Source organism: Quercus lobata, chromosome 7 (assembly GCF_001633185.2).
Source record: "Quercus lobata isolate SW786 chromosome 7, ValleyOak3.0 Primary Assembly, whole genome shotgun sequence".
Taxonomy (NCBI): domain Eukaryota; kingdom Viridiplantae; phylum Streptophyta; class Magnoliopsida; order Fagales; family Fagaceae; genus Quercus; species Quercus lobata.
The window spans coordinates 44,792,982-44,810,813 of NC_044910.1; the positions used below are offsets into that span (position 1 = coordinate 44,792,982).

Sequence of the window (17,832 nt, forward strand, 5' to 3'; positions counted from 1 at the left end):
GACCCATGGGTTGGATAGTTTTTTTAAAATTACCATTATTATTATTTAATTGAACATTAGAACAATACCACTACAAATAAGAGCAAATTTATAATCAAATAATCAGGAGTATAACACCAAACAAACACAAACTATATGATGCAAATTTAGGGTTTGGGTTTTATTTAGGAAGAGGGGCCAAAAAGTAAATTAAAAAGTTGTATAATATGTTTTTTTAATATATCTTTTTAAAATTAAATATAGGTGAGTTGGGTCAGGTTAGACAAATTTGTGAATCTTATGACCCAAACCCAACCTGATCCACTGTTAAAAAAACTTCATAACCCAATTCAACCCACCAATCCTTAAAAATTGACCTAACCTGGTGAGTTGAGTTGAATCAGATTAGTTTTGGCGTGTTGGCAAGTTCGTTGTACACCCCTAGTTACTTGTGTATATATATATACACGCATACCATTGGTTGAATAAAATTTTAATAGGATTGTGAAAATGAGTATTAGTTTTTATTCTTTAATTTGTTAAAAAAAATGATGTAACATTATTTTATTGAAGGGGGTATTTGCATTCCATCGATCCCTACTAAATTTAATATTTTTCAAATAGGTTGGTGGTGTTGTAATCTCATAGTATGTGATATCTCTGATCATGTTTTGTAAACTTTTTTTTCCCACTTTAATACAAGTTTTTTAGTTTAAAAAAAAAAAAAAGAGAAAGAAAAAGAAAAAAAGACATAGATACATTTTGAGGGGTAAAAAAAATAGATTTGGATATGGATTTGGCATCGGGTGTAATTACCCCTTTTTCTCTCACAAAAATTTTCTACCACTCTCAATTTTTAACTTTAACTTTTAAAATTTTGTTTATTTAATGGTTGAAATTGAAAGTTGTATTTTTCAACTCTCGATTTCAACCATCCAAAACTACCTTATCTCAATCTAAGGAAAAAATAAAAAAAAATAAAAAATACTTATTCTCATCCTAACCCACTAAACAAAAATGAATTGATTTACGTCTTTTCTGTCCTCCATTATCTAAGTCATCCACTGATATACATACAGACACCATCTTAAATAAATAAATTTATGGAATCGAAGGATAATGGGTTGAGACTTTTTTTTCTTTTTCTTTTTTGAGAACCAATGGGTTGAGACATGAGATACACATCTCACATCTCATGTTACATGTGAGAGACTTTTTAGGCCTGCATTGTAAATGTGCAATTAGATACATATCCTTGACTTTACTGTTTTTTTTTGGGTTTCACCAGCCCGCACATGGTCCTGTTGGTTGGGTCAACAGACTCAACAGTACATGACAATGCAATCAATCATGGCCACTTATTTGAGTTCTCTGCTTTTTTGAGCATTGATGCCGGGACAATCCTCCAAAAACGTAATCACATCCTGAAAGACCACACAAACTTAGTAGTCAAAATAAATTTCTAGATTCTCTGTATCTAATTGACGGCTTAAATTTTGTAAAGGACAAAAGGTAGAGAAAGATGAAAAGAAGGCAATTTATTATGCTTTCATTTTTTTTTTTTTTTTATGTGAATATTATGTTTTCATTTGGTTTAGCCAAATATCATCCATTGTTACGCATAGTTGGCTCCAAATATACCCAACTTGTCCAACTATATACAATGAACTTTGCCCTCATTATTCTTTTACAATTCTTAGTTGAGTGACAATTATTTGTTATAAAGTAAGTGCTATCAACTTTGTATCACTCTATTTTTTTAGTAGTTAGGCCCCTTCCCAATACCAAGCGCAAAACAATGTCCCTATGTTTTAAATTTTTCTCAAAATCAAGTGAGGCCCGGAAATTTTTGAAAGAGTTGTAGCCTTAAAACACTTAACTTGTAAAAAATGTGTGCATGAACCATTTTGTGGAATGGTTAAAATTTTACATGGGTAAAATGAGTGCACAAACCCTATTTCACATAGGTGAAACTTGTCAGTCTAGTCCAATTATGCCTTGAGTGGATTTTTCATGCCTCGACATAAACGTTGTCTTGTATTGTTCTACCGTGCCTTAAATTTGTGCGTATATAATTGATTTTTTTTTTAATTTCTCAAAAAAATAAGATTCAATTGTACTTTTTTTTTAAATGATTCAATTGTATACATGCAAATTTAAGACGAGGTAGAACAATACAAGACAAGGTGAACAAAACTCATCTCCAATCTTTTGTAATCCATATCTATTTATAATTTTCTTTTATACCCTAGTATTAGACTTGTGCAGTGCATGAGTTGATTAAAAATTATATGTTAATAAATTGAAACTATATTAATAATTATTGAATCAGATGACAATAAACACATTAAGTTTACGAGGTATAACATTACATTTATTAAGCGACTTCGCTCAAACACAATGTGCTGTGTAAATTCTAATATATCAAAACCTAAAGTTATGATATATAATAAAAATAAATATTAAATTACTCATAAATTTGTTAAAATAGAATTTTTAGTTGAATTAGAATTTTAAATTTCTTGGAATTTCACAATAGAGTTTTATGCAGGGTAAATTATTGGTAATAGAGTTTAATTTATAATAAATTATCTTAAAAATTAACGAGGATATATTACTTGAAAATTTTGGTAATAAAATTATAATTGAAGTATAATTTTAAATTTCTTGAAATATAGGTAATAGAGGTTTATGTGGAGTAAACTATTTTTAAGAGTTTGATTTATGACAAACAATCTTATAAGTTAATGAGTATAGACACTTGTTGCAAGGTAAAGATAAACACAACTTCTAACACCCAACTTTTATTATATAGTATATGATGTTCTATTATTACAAAATACTCATCTCTCTCTCATTGTCTCCCTTCTCTTTTCTCTCTGATCTTTATCTTATCAGTGTTGAGACATCTCATCAAAAAAAATTCTTATCAGTGTTGAGACATCTCATCATGGATGACAAAATGTCTCCATTCCATCCTAACTCACTTCCATCCCACATATATATTTTTTTTCTTGTCATAAGGAAAGGACGAAGTACCCATGACTCGATTTCCATCCTTAGGCAACCATCTCCATATTCCATCAACAATCTATTACACACCTGCAACCCATCACACAACCATCAACGTAAAGCTAAACCCTAAATCCCTTGTTAGGTTGTTCTTGGCCATCCTTTGTTAGGTTGTTCTTGGCCTTGGTGTACGGATCATTAGAGAGATAGAGAGAGGGAGAGAATAAAAATATAGGAGGAAAAGATTTATAGGAGCTACAATGGACTGGTATATTTAGAAATCCATTGTAGTTTATGTAAAATTTATTGCAAAATACATGACTTGATGTGGGGATGTTTCTATGCAATTTGTGAATAACATTCTCCATTTTGGTTTTTAATAGGTTTTACACTATCAAATGGGAGATACTCTATGGTTGAGTTTGGATTGCACTGAAAAATGAAACTCTTTTGTGAGTCTCATGCACTGTTCACAGGATCTGCAAATACGAATTTCAGTAAATATTAAGTTAAAACTGGATCCCATGTTACTATCCACACATTTAAAAATTATTTTACTACAGTATTTTCCGTTTTCAGTAATAAGCGATATCCAAACAGACCTTGTGTTTAATTGAGTTAATTAAAAAAAATAGAGGATGAAAATGTAAAGGGATAAAAATGTGACGTAAATAAAATTTACCATTATACTCTTATTAGATTAGGAGAGAATACAAAAGATTACAAAATAGAAATTTTTTTGGGTATCATTATTTCTATTTGAAATCCTTCGAGGCTACCTGGCCAATTATGAAGGAAAGAACAAGTCAAAAGAAGGTGAGGATGACATACTAAGGAGGTTTGGTTGTAGGGTTACATGATTGAGGTTGGGAATAGTGAGATAGATCTTTATTTCATTTATTAGATGATAGAAAAATTAATGATATGAAATAAAAGTTTAAAATTAATGATGTGACACTCCCCATTTAGTATGCTACCTTAGTTTGTGAAATTATTATAGTAAAATTGATAATACCTTTAACATTTTCTTCCGCTTCAAATTAAAAAGATGAATCTTGGTGGCTTGAGATGGAAAATTTCATCCACCCATTTTCGATTATCCTCCTTTTCAATAAGGACTTTGTTAATAGGTGCTGCCTAGCACTTGTTAATGTACCAGTTGTGGATCATTTATGATCTATCACAAATTCCATTACATAGAAAATTGACAAAATTTTACTTTTCAGCTGTAGTTTATCACAAAATGATTCGACTCTTTTTATCTAAATTGACACACATTTAATATATATTCAATTTTTTTTACATCTCTAAAAAAACTTGAATAATTTATTTTAAATTTTATTACATTAACGGGTGCTGTACAGCATTGTTAACAGCACCCTATACCAAATAAAAAACAACTTAAATTTTCCATCTTCTATTTTCTATTGTTCCAACTTTCCACACAACCAAACGGGTAAAGTTAACACGTGGACAATTTGCCATAAATAATGCTAGTCAAACATTGTTGTCATTGTGTTTACATTATATTCCGTATATGATAGATTGCATGACCAATAAAATAACTGCTGTACAATTTTGACTGGCTCAATCTTTTCCCTGTGCATTATAAAAAATATCTTGAAAATAAAAATACTTTGTTTAAGATGAGATAAGAGTCATGCCCATGGTACTTCATTAACAAAATTATCTCTCTGAAAAAAAGGCTCTTTGCACCAAAAATAAAAACACACATTTCTTTTATTGTTAATTAGGCTCAACAAGAATTCATCTCCTTAGTATTTTATTTTTTTATTTTTTACACAAAGATACCATTACCATCCAAATTGGCCTGGTTAGCGAACATGTGAAGTTTCATTACACGAATTTTCAGACATCAATTCACATGTCATTTACGTGTTGACTGGAAAAGGTTTTCTAAACAAAAAGAAATGCCTTTAATAACTACACGTGGCGATCTTCCGTTACTTTTCTCTCCTTTTATTTTATTTTCACAATAAACTTACCAGAACATATTCGCCCGCCATAAAATTTGCCTGGTACTTAAAGCACGGTTTTTATTAATTATGCTAATTAATTATGGGTTTGAGTGGAGTAATTCTTAATTACTATTACAGCACAGTGAATGATGCTCAATTATCTCACATTTATGATTATTAATTATATTAATTAATTATGAGTTTAAGTGGAGTAATTCTTAGGTCCTCTTTGAGCATAGTGAATGATATTTCATCATCTCACATTCATGATTATTAATTATGTTAATTAATTATGGGTTTGAGTGGAGAAATTCTTAGGTATTCTTAGAGTATAGTGAATGATGTTCCATCCTCTCACATTTATGGTGTCATGAATGTAAGAAGAGGGAGTATTATTTTCGCTATACTCCAGGAGTATCTAAATATTTTGCTCCATCCTCTCACAGTTGTGGCGATATTAATGTGAGAGGAGGGAGCATCATTTTACTATACTTCAAGAGTATTTAAATATTTTCCGTCCGAGTCACTCTAGTCATTTGTTCACTAACTATTTTGGAAAACTTTTAATATAATTTTATGGAAAATATAAAAAGTTGTAAAAAAAAAAATCGGGTTTTCTTTTTTCCTTTTCTATAAAATTTTTATAAAAGTATTTCCTAAATTAATATCCGTAAGGCGTCCGTTAACTTTTCTCATTAATTATTTTTTTAACATTTTTTATTAGAAAATTTTAACAAACACCTTAAGGGTATTTATTTATAAACTATTTTTAGAAATTAAAAAGACAAATGTACCTAAATTATTTTTACAACTTTTTATATTTTCCATAAAAATGAAACCCAAATTTTCTTAAAATAGTCCATTAATGAACACTTTAAGAACACCACCCGGACCAAATCTGGTTTACCAAAACACCCACCCATGCACATGTTTCAACCCAATACTTAACCTCCTCAATTATTGGCAACAAAAGATTATTTTTCAACAATATCTTCTACCTTATTTAAAAAAAAAAAAAAAATACAAAGAATCTCATAGTTAGCGTTAAAATAGACGAATACTATTATAATAGACAGAACGAAAGAATAGAGTAAATAAAAATATTAATAAAAAAAAAAACGGTGTGAATCGGTAGCCGGTAACGGTGGGTAGTCCAGCCAATTTCTCCTCCTCTTATTTCTACAAACTCCGCACGCACCCAACCGCTTTATATCTGTCTCCTTCCAAGAACAAGTCTCAATTTCTCTCTCTCTCTCTCTCAGAGTTTCATATTCAGTTTTTCTTCTTCAATCTGTACCAACCTTTCGTCCATATTCATCAAGGTATGCTTGTCTCAAAAAGCCTTAATCTTTAGCAAATTTTCTATCTCTTTGTGCTTTTTTTTTTAAAGGTTGATCATTGTTTTAGTTTTTTTTGTTGGGTTTAATGTTAATATATTGTGAGTTTGATGTGTTTAAGGATGTTTGTTTGAGTCCGATCATGCCAAATATATGTTTAGATGATCGGTTTTGTGTGTTTTGTTTTTATTGATCTTCCGTTGGACGGTTTCTGATGCTCTATTTCCCAGCTTTTGATCGTTGAGTTTCGGTTGTTTGGTGCTTCAGATTGTTTTTGTTTTTTGAAAAGTTTGCTTTTTGGTTGGTTAAGAATTGTGGGTCTTTTTCATTCTGTGAAACTCTGTATTTGATGGACCAAAATTTTGGTGTTCTTTCAATTTTTGGGTCTCTTTGTTAATATATTATTGCTGCTCTTATCTCCAAACGAAACTTTATAACTAAAATTTCCGATAAATTTAAAAGTGGGTGTTTGTTGAATTCATTAGAGGCTGCACATATCCTTTTGGTAATGTTTGCTTTGGATTGCATCCTCTAACAGATCCATCAAATTTGGTCTTAACTATCTATTTTGCTGAAATTTCAACGCCGCGTGCACGTGGTCATTGCTGGCTGTGTAATGCAAAAGAAGCTGGTAAAAATTCTTTAAATTCAAAGTATTTTGTCTTTCAAATTTATTCTAAAACTGGACTGGTTTATCTCCATCTCGCGTCTTTTCTAACTTCTTGAACTTGTGCAGTTATTTGAATCTAACTTTCCTATCAAGCTAATCGTTTCTGGTGGGTTCACTAGTGATTACTTGCATTTCTTAGTTCTCATGGTTCTCTATGCAGTAAACGCATGAGAAACTATATAGACTGATTGCATTGACCAAGATTTAATTGATGAAAATAAGCTAAATAATTATCATTAAAGCCATGGGGCGTCGATAAGAAAGTGATTATTAATTTTCATCTGAAGTTGAACCGTTTGTAGTGGTTCCTCTGATCTCCATGAGCTATTTGTTGGACAAGATTTGGTAGATAGACTTGGTTCTAGTTTTACCTTGGATTGCCTTAGCATCAACTAGGTTTAGACTGTTTTTTATTATGCAGGTTCGGGGCGTGATGGTGTATTATTCTTGCTCACATGTTTTAAGTGTGAAATCAGCGAAAGAATCTTAGTTAGTATGGAAATATTGGAATGATGGCATGTCAAAATTGGCAGGTGAGAAGTTTTGATACTACAAGATCTCCCTCTCTCTTTTTCTCTCTGATCTATTTCCTTCTTCCAACCATGCTTTCAGGAAATTTTTAATTATATACTCCTGGGACCTTAGGTTGATTCTCTTTACAACATTGTTGACCTTAATTTTTCTTGTCATGTCTTATTGTAGCATTAGTTGTATATCAAATGTTCATTACTTGGATTTTGGAAAAAATTCTGTTTGCGAAGATCTACATTGCCTTTTGATTTAGTTAACCCTAAGATTTTCTGTATGTCAGATGCAGAAGTTAGGGGATAGCTTAGTTTTTTGTGGTTTCAGTTTTCATTCTGAAGTGCGAATGGTTTGCAGGCACTTTGGTCAGGGGCAACCGAAGAACAGATTTGAACTGAGATCCTGTTTTCTCTTAAGGGTTTATTAGCATGATCTGCTGCCGTATTGGAGAGTATAAGCCAGCATTGATATAGGGAGAGCGATGTATATGGTACTAAAGATTTCATCTTTAGCTTTCAGAATTGTCTAGACCTTGTTCAATTCACATTCATCTTTAGAACAAGGTGATTCCACTTCGGGGTCAAGGGCTGTATTGAAATCAATGACCTAGTGATTATTTGGAGGGTTCCCTGATATTTATATCTATTATGTTTGAGATCATAGAAAAGTGATGCAAGATGTTCAATATTGAGAGATTGTTATTTGCTCTCTAGGCAAGATTATAAATATGAAGGAACCAGGAATAATTTGCTTTCTAGTTTTTTTTGTGTTGTGCTGAATTGAAATAAAGGGATGGATTTTGGTTAACCCTATGGATATTTGTTGGCCTAATAAGCCTGGAGGCATCTGAAGTGCTTTTTAAAGTTCTGGCAGTTGATTCATTCTTTCATCTTGTCCCCGCATCTGGAGCTGCAGCAGTGCAATGAGTGGGTGTAATGATGTCACCGTGGGAGAGTGTGCTGACTGGCATTTGGTCCATTATCACATGCCATTTCTTATGACTCTTATATGTTGGTGCTGAGTGGATAATACATGACTTCTTTTGTCGATCGAACTTAGGTTTGCTGATCCTGGCAGTTGGCCTATAGTTGAGATCACATACACACAAGTCACTGGTTTAGCTACACAGCTGTTTGCAAAGCATTAGGCAGTTATAATCTTACTCATTGTACTAAATGCTTTGAATACACTTGTTAACAAAAGCTTGGAAGTGCTGATCCTGTATTGTCCTAAGACAAGGCTTTTTGCCTCTAGATTGATATAGTTTGTCAGGGTGGAGACTTGGTGCTTTATAGTTGTCATTGCCTAGAGGGAGGGAAGTGGTTTCTCTGGACAGGAAAGCTAATTGCACAAATGGTGAAACCTGTTTCTACATTGCTGACAAGTTCCCAACTTCCCATAGCAGCAGCTTGCTTTCAAAGACAGCTGCCAAACTTGGGATTATGGAGACTATCCAATTTTCCTGTTAGGATTTCCCCCCCTAAATTTACAAGCCTCTTTGTGTCTCTGAGAGAGAGTTTTATGTACATGTGTGTGAAGCTCTGTCTTATTTGGAGTTGTCCATTTGTATTTTTAGGTTACTCGTATTTCCCTTGATTAGAATCCAGCATTTTCTGAAACTTGATGCAGTCTGAAAAGGACTCTTCCTGGAAGGAATACATAAAATATTTGGTTATGTTTACCTAATTCTCTAATTTGATATTTTTCAGAAAGTAGTTTGTAGAGTATGATTTGTATCTAAGAGGTACTATATATAAGCATTCTGATATGATAAAAAGTGTTGTTGGTATCATTATGGAGATTTTGTAATGAATAAATCATGGACTGGATGTTACAGCAGTAGTATCATGTATGGTGGTAATTGTGTTTTCAAGTTGTTAGGCTACAATTGTGACTAATGGTAATTCCTAACATTTATGCAATTCTTAATTTTCTTCAAATATGAAGCAATAATTGGTGACAAGTTGAAAAGATGCACAAATAAAATTTTTAATTGTATTCACCCAAAGACATAAAGGACACAAAGTTGAGAATTATTAATAGTAAAATATTCTGATGGTGTATCTCTTGTATACTTCCTGTGTACATGATTTGCACCCCTTTTGAGTCATTCAATGAATTTTTTATTTTTAGAGGCAAATGATTGGAAGATTTAAAAAAAAAAAAAATTTATATATTTTAAACTTATTTTCATAATTTTCTTGATGTTCTATTGCCCCAACTAGAAAGTTGTGGGGAAAATAAAAAACTTAAACCAGATTTGTAGCTAAAAATTAAGGCAATTGCAGTGTCAAATTCTCTTTGGAGCACAACTTGTTTGGAAATTTGAGTTGCTTGCCCGCAGTAGGTTTCATCTGATCTCAGCCTCATCCTCCACCTTTTTGTAAGGAGAGGTGTTAGGTGTTATGGTTTTTACTAACTGTGGAAATGAAGCTGAATGTAAACATCTGGTTAATATGATATGTCATATGAGGGTGATGATGCCAGATAAGCCCTGTTTGCTGGTTCGAGTAGAAGGGAGAAAGTTTTACATATGATGCTAGTTTTCTGACAGAAGTACAACAGTGGCAAACTTCTCAAAAAATGGCATATAAATGAGTGCCTCTTCTCTAGTGCAGGTTCTTCACCTTTTTCATTTTTGCTCTCTCTCTCTCTCTCTCTATTAACTCTTTTTTCTTTCGAGAATGGCTTCTTCATCTGCTACTCTCTCTCTCGATTAATTTTTTCCCCCTTTTTGAAAAAGGACTTGAAGGATAAGGCAATATATATATATATATATATATATATGTATACACACACAATATTAAAGCTTAGTCCCAATTTTTTTGTGGCGGCTATGGATCCTCGATAGATTAGTTAAGGGTTGACCACACACACATAACACACTGACATGAAAACAAGTTATTTTATATACTGTGTTTCCCTTCCTCCACTCATCTTTCTCCTTGTCTTTGATCATTCTTCTGTGTGTTCATATAGATGTCAAGTTCCATGATACTGACTTTGTCAACATTGGCCTTTTTATAATATTTATTGTTTGCCCAATTGTGTCCTAGACTTGTTTGACATGTCTGGCATATTCTAATTGTGAGAAATACATGATTTCAATTTTACATGACAGATTCTGCTCAATGCCACTATCTGTTTGTGTGGAAGCAATGTCCTTCTAGATGGGTCTGCATCGTACACCATGTGAAAATTATATCTGTGCTTTTCTTCAGCGGTTGTTAGCACACTCTTGTTGTCACCGTAGCTTATAACTCTGATTTTACTAGTCTCGTATAGAGGCTGAAAACTTCAGAAGTTTTCTTGAGTCAATTGAAGTAATTCAACTGCTACAGATAATGCCACAGCTTCCCCATTCGGCTTCCTTCATTATCAAAATTTGGATCTCCTTTTTGCATGATTGGTATGCCATACACCTTGTTGACGACTTGAGAAGCTTTAGTTAATTGAAATAATTAATAGCTACATGTAATGCCTCAGATTCCTCATTCACCTGTATTGAAGTTGGGATTTTCTAATTGCATGATCAGTATGCATTTCTTCAGTTGGGATCTTTTCATTTTGGGTAAATATGAATTTGAAGTTGCTGGTGGTTAAAGAAATATTTTGGGAAGAGCATCACCTAATTTTCACATGCATGCTCACTTCTTGTTCTGGAATTCCATACTAATTATCTTTTTTTAAGTTTCCCAAAATTTTTTAACATAAAAAAATATGAAGCACTTATCTGCAGATTTGGGTTGCTAGGAGTACTATGGATAGTGGTTTATTTTCTAGATTACAGCTAACTTTTGGGTTTCAGGGTAATTTTCTTGGTCTTTATAGCACCTGTTGTTGAGCTATTGAGCAGTTCATGAGATTCTTCTTAGATACTAATTCAGTCGACTTGAACTTCTGTTTACAGTTGCTACTAATACACCTCTGTTCACTCTCCCTATTAAGGTATATGTCCATTGTCTTATTGATATTCGTTGCTATGACCAATGTTGGATCTTGTTGTTTTGGTGTTGACTATCTTCCTAACCTATTTCCATAAATAGTTTTTTTTTGCTATTTAAATTCAAGGAGAAGAGTAGATGAGGCCATTTTAGGTGTAAACTCCCAAGTCCACATAGGTTGGTTACAGGTTGTATTCATCTATCCAGAGAAAGGTTGATCTCATGGATATTACCCTTTTTTTTTTTTTTTTTTTTTTTTTATCGTTTGTTTACTACTTTCAGGAGTATAGCAGTATAGAGCCATGTTATTCTTCCGCTGATGTACCTCTACCAACTTCTATACCCTTCATGGTTGATTACTCTTTTCAGGTTCAGGAAAAAGAAAAGGTTGTGCCAATTAATTATTGAATAAAGATAGTTCATTCAAGATGACTGCTACCTCTCTCACAACTGCTAGGTGAATTTTCTGACCCAGACCCAGGTGATGTCCTTATGAGTGGTTGTGGTCCTAAATCCTAATCCTTCCTCTGTTTCCTACCGATAATTATTCTAAGATCCTATTGGTATTTGTGCGGGGGATGGAGTGAGTACTAAGCATTGATTTTCATGTCCATATTTGATTAATTGATCTTGTGTTCTTGTCACGCCTTTACTTTTCTTGCTTCCTTTTTGTTTTCTTTGCCTCAGAATGGGAAGCATGCCTCGTCAATTTTAGTGGAGAGTGGTAGCCTTTTAGGAGGAGTGAATGATTTAACTTATGGTTGGTAGACTTGGTGAGTTGAAACTTGAGGTGCAAATAAATGTTCATTGTTTTTTTTTTTGATAGGTAAGTAAATGTTCATTGTTGTCTATACCAGTTTTATAAATGGTTGAATGTCCAAAGCACCCTGGTTTTTTGACACATTGCTTGCAGCATATTTCCCCTCCTTCGCCCTCCCCTCCCTTTTTTTTTTCCTAGGCTTGAATTTACAATGAAAATGTTGTGACTGATCATTTGAAACTTATTTCAGCCTGGTCTGCATACTTGTTTTGTCTTGGTCAAGTTCCAATCAGTACTAATTTTATTGTGCATCAAGTACATGATTTACTTTGTAGCTGAGCTTAGTAACTTTAGCTTGTGACCAAGGGGATGAAATTTGTTGAAGATATTGGGAATCTGCTACAGGTGGGATGTGATGGCTGTTGGTTTGCCCACTTTTGTGTGGAATCAATCTCATCGTTCTGCTTGCCCTTGGGTTAAAGGGCAACCCCATCCACCTGGGTGGTAGCTCAACATATAAACTTTGTCAGGTCATGGATTTTCAGTTTCTATATGAAACATATAACATAATTTGGGTGGAAATCTCTGTTTCCATCAACAAAAGTTTAACATTTTCATTGTTTCTTTGACGTAGTGTTTGAATTTTGTTGCTTGCTTTCGTTTTATGGACTTGTACCAGTGAAGATTTGTATTGAGCCTTGTCTTTTTTGACAGGGCTTTCTACTCGACTAATTTCTCTCTCCCCTATTCTTGGTGACTATACTCTAATGGCCTCTGTTGTTTGCTTCTAGAAACCTTGATTCCTATTGGTAATGGGAAAATGATCTATTCATTAGTTTCTTAATTTCTTTTGGCCTGAAATTTTCCTATGAGAGCTATCTCCTAAGTGTCCAAAATCTACAAGTGGGTGGAAAGGATGAAAGCTAATTAATCAGTGCATGCAAAACTTGGGAGTATCCTAAGTGACTGATGATGTAATTGAGAAAATTAGTATGGGTTACATCCACTTGAATGCGGAGAAAAAGGTTGGAATGGGCACCATTTTTAGCAATCTACTACTTATTTTTTAAGGATATTTTGTAGGTGAAAAATATTGAGCAGGATCTATTATGCCCAATGGAAATTATTGAGATAAATTTCTGTTGATAATGTTAAGATAAATAATAGATTTTTTTTTGAAAATCTCAGTTCATAAGTTCCATGCCAATTGTCAAATAGTCACCATTCTTCGGTACCCAAACTAGGTTCATCTAACTAAATTCGTCTTATGGGGTATTTGTAGGTATCTTAATCCTATCCTGTTATGCATATTTTTAATTCCACTCCCTATCAATGAAGCTGTTTAAATTTACATGCCTCTTTCTTGAAAAGTGAAAATGTGGTGGGTCTCAATTTTATGTTTAGAAAGCTCTAAAGGGCATATTTTTAGGATCTGCAAACATGTGAAGCTTAATTTTTTATGTACCCTTAATTAGTAACATCAAATGGTATTATGAAAGTTGAATCACATGGCTACATATGCAAGATCTAGCAGCTATTTGGGGCTCATCCACAGGAAAAAATATGAAATAAGAATTTGTTTGAAACGCTACCTTTTAAGTCAAAGGTCTCAAAACTAAACTAACAATTAAAAAATAAAATAACTTTTCTAATGTATGATATTTGAGGAAAGAATATATTCACTCATTCGGTATCCCTTATATGGTTGATGTAGGTGCATCTTCAAATTTGCATTTCAACTTTATCAGCTGCATACACACTTTTGAGGGTGTAGCACAGGGGTTCTTACTTGAAGTTTCTTGCTGAACTTAAATTTTTAAGCAAGCGTTTAGAATAACCCCAATTGGCTTTTTAGGAACTGTTGTCAGATTGAAGAGCAGCTAAATATCTGCAGCTGTGGAATATGGAATCCAGAATTAAAAACAATGCAGTAATACATAGGTCTGACAGTGCAGGCTAACATAAAAAGAAAGTGCTTAGAAATTGAAAAAGATTCAAACTTCTTAGACATAGGTAAATTATTGTTTATTCTGCCTTCTAACAATTATGCACACTGATGGAAAAGGGGAGATAAATCACTAGTTTATTGTTAATCGATTTAATTTTTCTTTTCTGTATTATGTCTGACCTCCACAACCACCACCCAACCACCCCCCCCCCTCTCCCCTGCGCCTTTTTGCTCCTTCTGATACCCAGCTGCCCTTTACCCCAGTAAGATTCATATCTGAAATATGAGATGATTAGAAGGAAAAAGTGATTTGTTTTTGAGAGTTGTGAATTCAAAGATACTACTTATCCCTTGCTTTGCCAAAACTTCATATGATTGCGGTAAATCATGAGGTCAAATTCAATTCCTTTGTATTGTACGAGTTGTATATTTACCTATTAAAAAAAGAGAGTTTGTATATGTGAAAAAAGTAGAAGTCTTGCACTCCCTTGTGATGATTGGGGCATGAACACATGCATGTTTTTTACTCTTTATTCAATTTCTTTAGTAATTTTGCAGTTCGCAACTGAATGTTTGAGATACTTTCTTTGTATGCAGTTTCTAGCAGATTCCGGTGCCAGGGCATAATTTGTTGTGACATTTAATGGGGCATAGACATTTGTTCAACGCATCCCAAATGTTCGAGAATGAGCATGATCAGAACTGGAATCATATGCATACAGACCAACATCTCATGCATCTTGGTATTGTGACTTTAAAGACTTTGCTTGCATAACTATTATTTGTTCAGTTTCTGGTTTAACCAGGGTGACTGTCTTTAAGTTTGTCTGGATTTGAATTACAGTGGCCTCATCATGGCAGTTGAAACACAAAAGACTTTTCTTAAACATAGTAGTTTAAAAGAATAATAAAATAAAATAAAAAAAACAAAAAACAAAAACCTAATTCTGGAAAATTGAAGCTAGTCTTATTATTTTATGTGGTGCTGATTGACCAACACAACAAACTCTTGATGGCCCATTCAAAGGCAGAGCTAGATATTTTTTAATGTGTGTGTGTGACCAATCATTTCTGGTCTATGGGCCAACTTTTGTTGTGCCTATACTAATTGTGAACTTCCATTGCAGCCCGGGCTGGCACTTCGGACAATGGTTCCTTCTTTTATCCTGCGGAAAATATGCCAGTAGATGCAGTACATTTTGCATCTCACTGGGGTCCTGCACCAAGGTCAACTGGGTATCCTTCTTCAAGTCACAACGTGGATGTACCACCTTATCAACCGGATGCTTCTGGCCCATCTCATGATCCTTTTATGCATGTTTCAACTGCTGGAACATTCTCTACAGCTCCAGATACTTACGCACAACATGCGTCTTCCTCTAATTATGAGAGGCAAACTTTCCATAGTGTTGAGGGCAGTTTTATTGATCTTACAATGGGCAGTGGAAGGGTTCCTCACAAGCGAAAAAGTCCTGGAATCCCTCCAGTCTGTGAGAGAGGCAGTTCAAGCAGATACTACAATGCTGGAAGTTCCTCTGATCTTCCAATATCTTCAGAACTACGGATGGATAAACCAAGCATAGATTCTCAGCACATGCCTTGGGATCACATTAACATGGCTCCCATTTATAGAGGCAGTGGCCTTTCAATTAGGGGTGAGGGTTCTTTGAGGAATGTGAGAAGCCGGCCTGCACTTGATTTGGAATCAAACCTAGCTAGGACCCATTTGTCAAACAATCCTTCACACCCTTCATATTCTGCAAGCCACCCAGTTGACCATTCTAGCAATGTGGATCTTTCAGTTCAGGGCTCCAGTGCTTTGACACGGGATTGGGGTCATATTAGTGCGTCTCCTGTTCCTGGAAGGGTTCTAGTTTCAGGTAAGTTTTATGTAGGTTTATGTCTCCCTATGTGTCAAATTTCCAATTTGCCATTGTTTCTAAGAGACTTCTGGTTGTAAATTGCAGACACAGGCAGCTTCAATCACGACACAAATCACTTCCTTGTAGGAAGCAGTGCTGGCAACTCTTCTGCTGACATTGGGGGATACCATCATGATTTCGTTACAAGCAGGAATCCGGTTCCTCAAAGTTTTCATGCTAACTCAACGCAATCTGTGAGGGGAGTTCGTAGTAGCTTTACTCAAAGGTCTAACCCAGCTTTCAGGGCTTCTACAAGCAGCTTACGTGTGGGACATGTGGCGCCTTCAGATGAAGGAATGCAGTTGGCAGCCGAGAATTACTCCTCTAGACATCCAAGGCCATTGTCCACCATAGGGTGGCGTAATGGTGACAGGAGCGGGAGGTCGAGGATATCTGCTGAAAGATATCGATCTTTGCCTGATGAGGCAGGTCTCCATGATCGATTTACATCTGAGGTATCTTCACTTATCTGATAGGAACTTATGCCACATTTGGGAGAGGGGTACAGCTTCTCTGCAGATACTGGAAGAACAATTTTTACAGTGTCACTCGTACATGGGCTGTTGTGTCATTTCAGGAGATATCTGCAAAATAGCTGTTTTTCGTTTTGAACTGTCATTACTTGCTGAATGCTGGATTCCATTATCACTTTGCAGGGTTTTATGATTGTGGATCGCTCAGCCTTGTATGGATCCAGAAATATGTTAGACCAGCATAGAGACATGAGGCTAGATATAGACAACATGAGCTATGAGGTTATTTACTGAGTTCTTGTTTCTTCTACTACTTTATTCCTGTTATTGCTGTGTTTTTTCCCCTCCCTGAAATTCTGTGCTGTACAGGAACTTCTTGCACTTGGGGAAAGGATTGGGAGTGTGAGCACGGGTCTCTCTGAAGATTTAATATCCAAGTGTGTGACAGAAACAATTTATTGTTCATCAGATCAAATTCAAGAGGAAGTAACCTGTGTGATCTGCCTGGTAAGATTTTATTTTTATTTTTTGGGCTTCATAAACGACTTTGCCCCCAGCAGTTTTCGAATCTGAGCATACTCCATGGGGGGAGGCACTTGCCAAATGACCTAGAGGTAGAGGGCAAGTAGGGTATTTTCTTTTAAAAAAAAAAAAATCTGAAATAGGAAAGTATCAACTTCGGTGTAGAGAATTCCAAATGCCCTTGGTTTTATGGTTGGGATTATAGGGATTAGGCTAATGGAACCCAAGTCAAAACCCTTGTTAATGCTCTTGACATGATTGGCCCTTCTTAATTCCCGTGACTCTGCAAGCATTATGTTTGGTTTTGTTCTTGTTTTTTTTCAAGTGTACAACTGAATGCTCATGTACCTGTTATGAATCTGTTTGCAATCAACAGGAAGAATACAAGGATATGGATGATGTCGGGGCACTGAAAACTTGCGGCCATGACTATCATGTTAGCTGCATCAAGAAATGGTTGTCTATGAAAAATATATGTCCAGTCTGCAAGGGATCTGCCGTCGCTGATAACATGAGCGACAAATAATTTATGATGCCTCTTGTTCACTACATTCTCTCATTCTTGTATATGTATATATTATATGTATGGAGATTATCCTCAAAACAGAGGAAACAATTGCATAGTTGTAAAGGGAATGCTAGTTGATGCCAATCCATTGTTTCTGGCTTCATTTTTAATTATGTGAAGCCTTTAAATGACCTTGTTGTTTTGTACGGTGTTCATTCAATGAAAAGTTATAATCCTCCTCTTGATGTTCTTA

At 34.5% G+C, this 17,832-nt stretch overlaps 1 protein-coding gene across 16 annotated transcripts; it reads left to right on the forward strand.

Annotated features, from left to right (window-relative positions):
* The first annotated feature begins 6,182 nt into the window (after positions 1-6,182).
* On the forward strand, positions 6,183-17,832 carry LOC115952316 (probable E3 ubiquitin-protein ligase HIP1). 16 transcript variants are annotated; one of them, XM_031069435.1, is made up of 10 exons: positions 6,183-6,292; positions 6,846-6,938; positions 7,399-7,510; positions 7,860-10,120; positions 14,752-14,897; positions 15,282-16,034; positions 16,122-16,531; positions 16,733-16,831; positions 16,919-17,056; positions 17,448-17,824. In XM_031069435.1, the coding sequence occupies exons 5-10, from the start codon at positions 14,798-14,800 to the stop codon at positions 17,595-17,597; spliced, it is 1,650 nt and encodes a 549-aa protein (XP_030925295.1). In that variant the 5' UTR covers positions 6,183-6,292; positions 6,846-6,938; positions 7,399-7,510; positions 7,860-10,120; positions 14,752-14,797; the 3' UTR covers positions 17,598-17,824. The 16 variants fall into 16 exon arrangements, with proteins under 16 accessions (XP_030925295.1, XP_030925296.1, XP_030925299.1 ...); XM_031069436.1 differs by having other exon boundaries at positions 7,860-7,992; XM_031069439.1 differs by lacking the exon at positions 7,860-10,120.

What these genes read in the sequence shown, in the direction of transcription:
- LOC115952316 (XM_031069445.1), top strand. Translation starts at nt 14,798, where the DNA reads ATGGGGCATAGACATTTGTTCAACGCATCCCAAATGTTCGAGAATGAG. An exon ending in TGGAAGGGTTCTAGTTTCAG is followed by an intron (nt 16,035 to 16,121) that starts GTAAGTTTTATG and finishes TGTAAATTGCAG; the next exon opens with ACACAGGCAGCTTCAATCAC. An exon ending in TAGACAACATGAGCTATGAG is followed by an intron (nt 16,832 to 16,918) that starts GTTATTTACTGA and finishes TGTGCTGTACAG; the next exon opens with GAACTTCTTGCACTTGGGGA.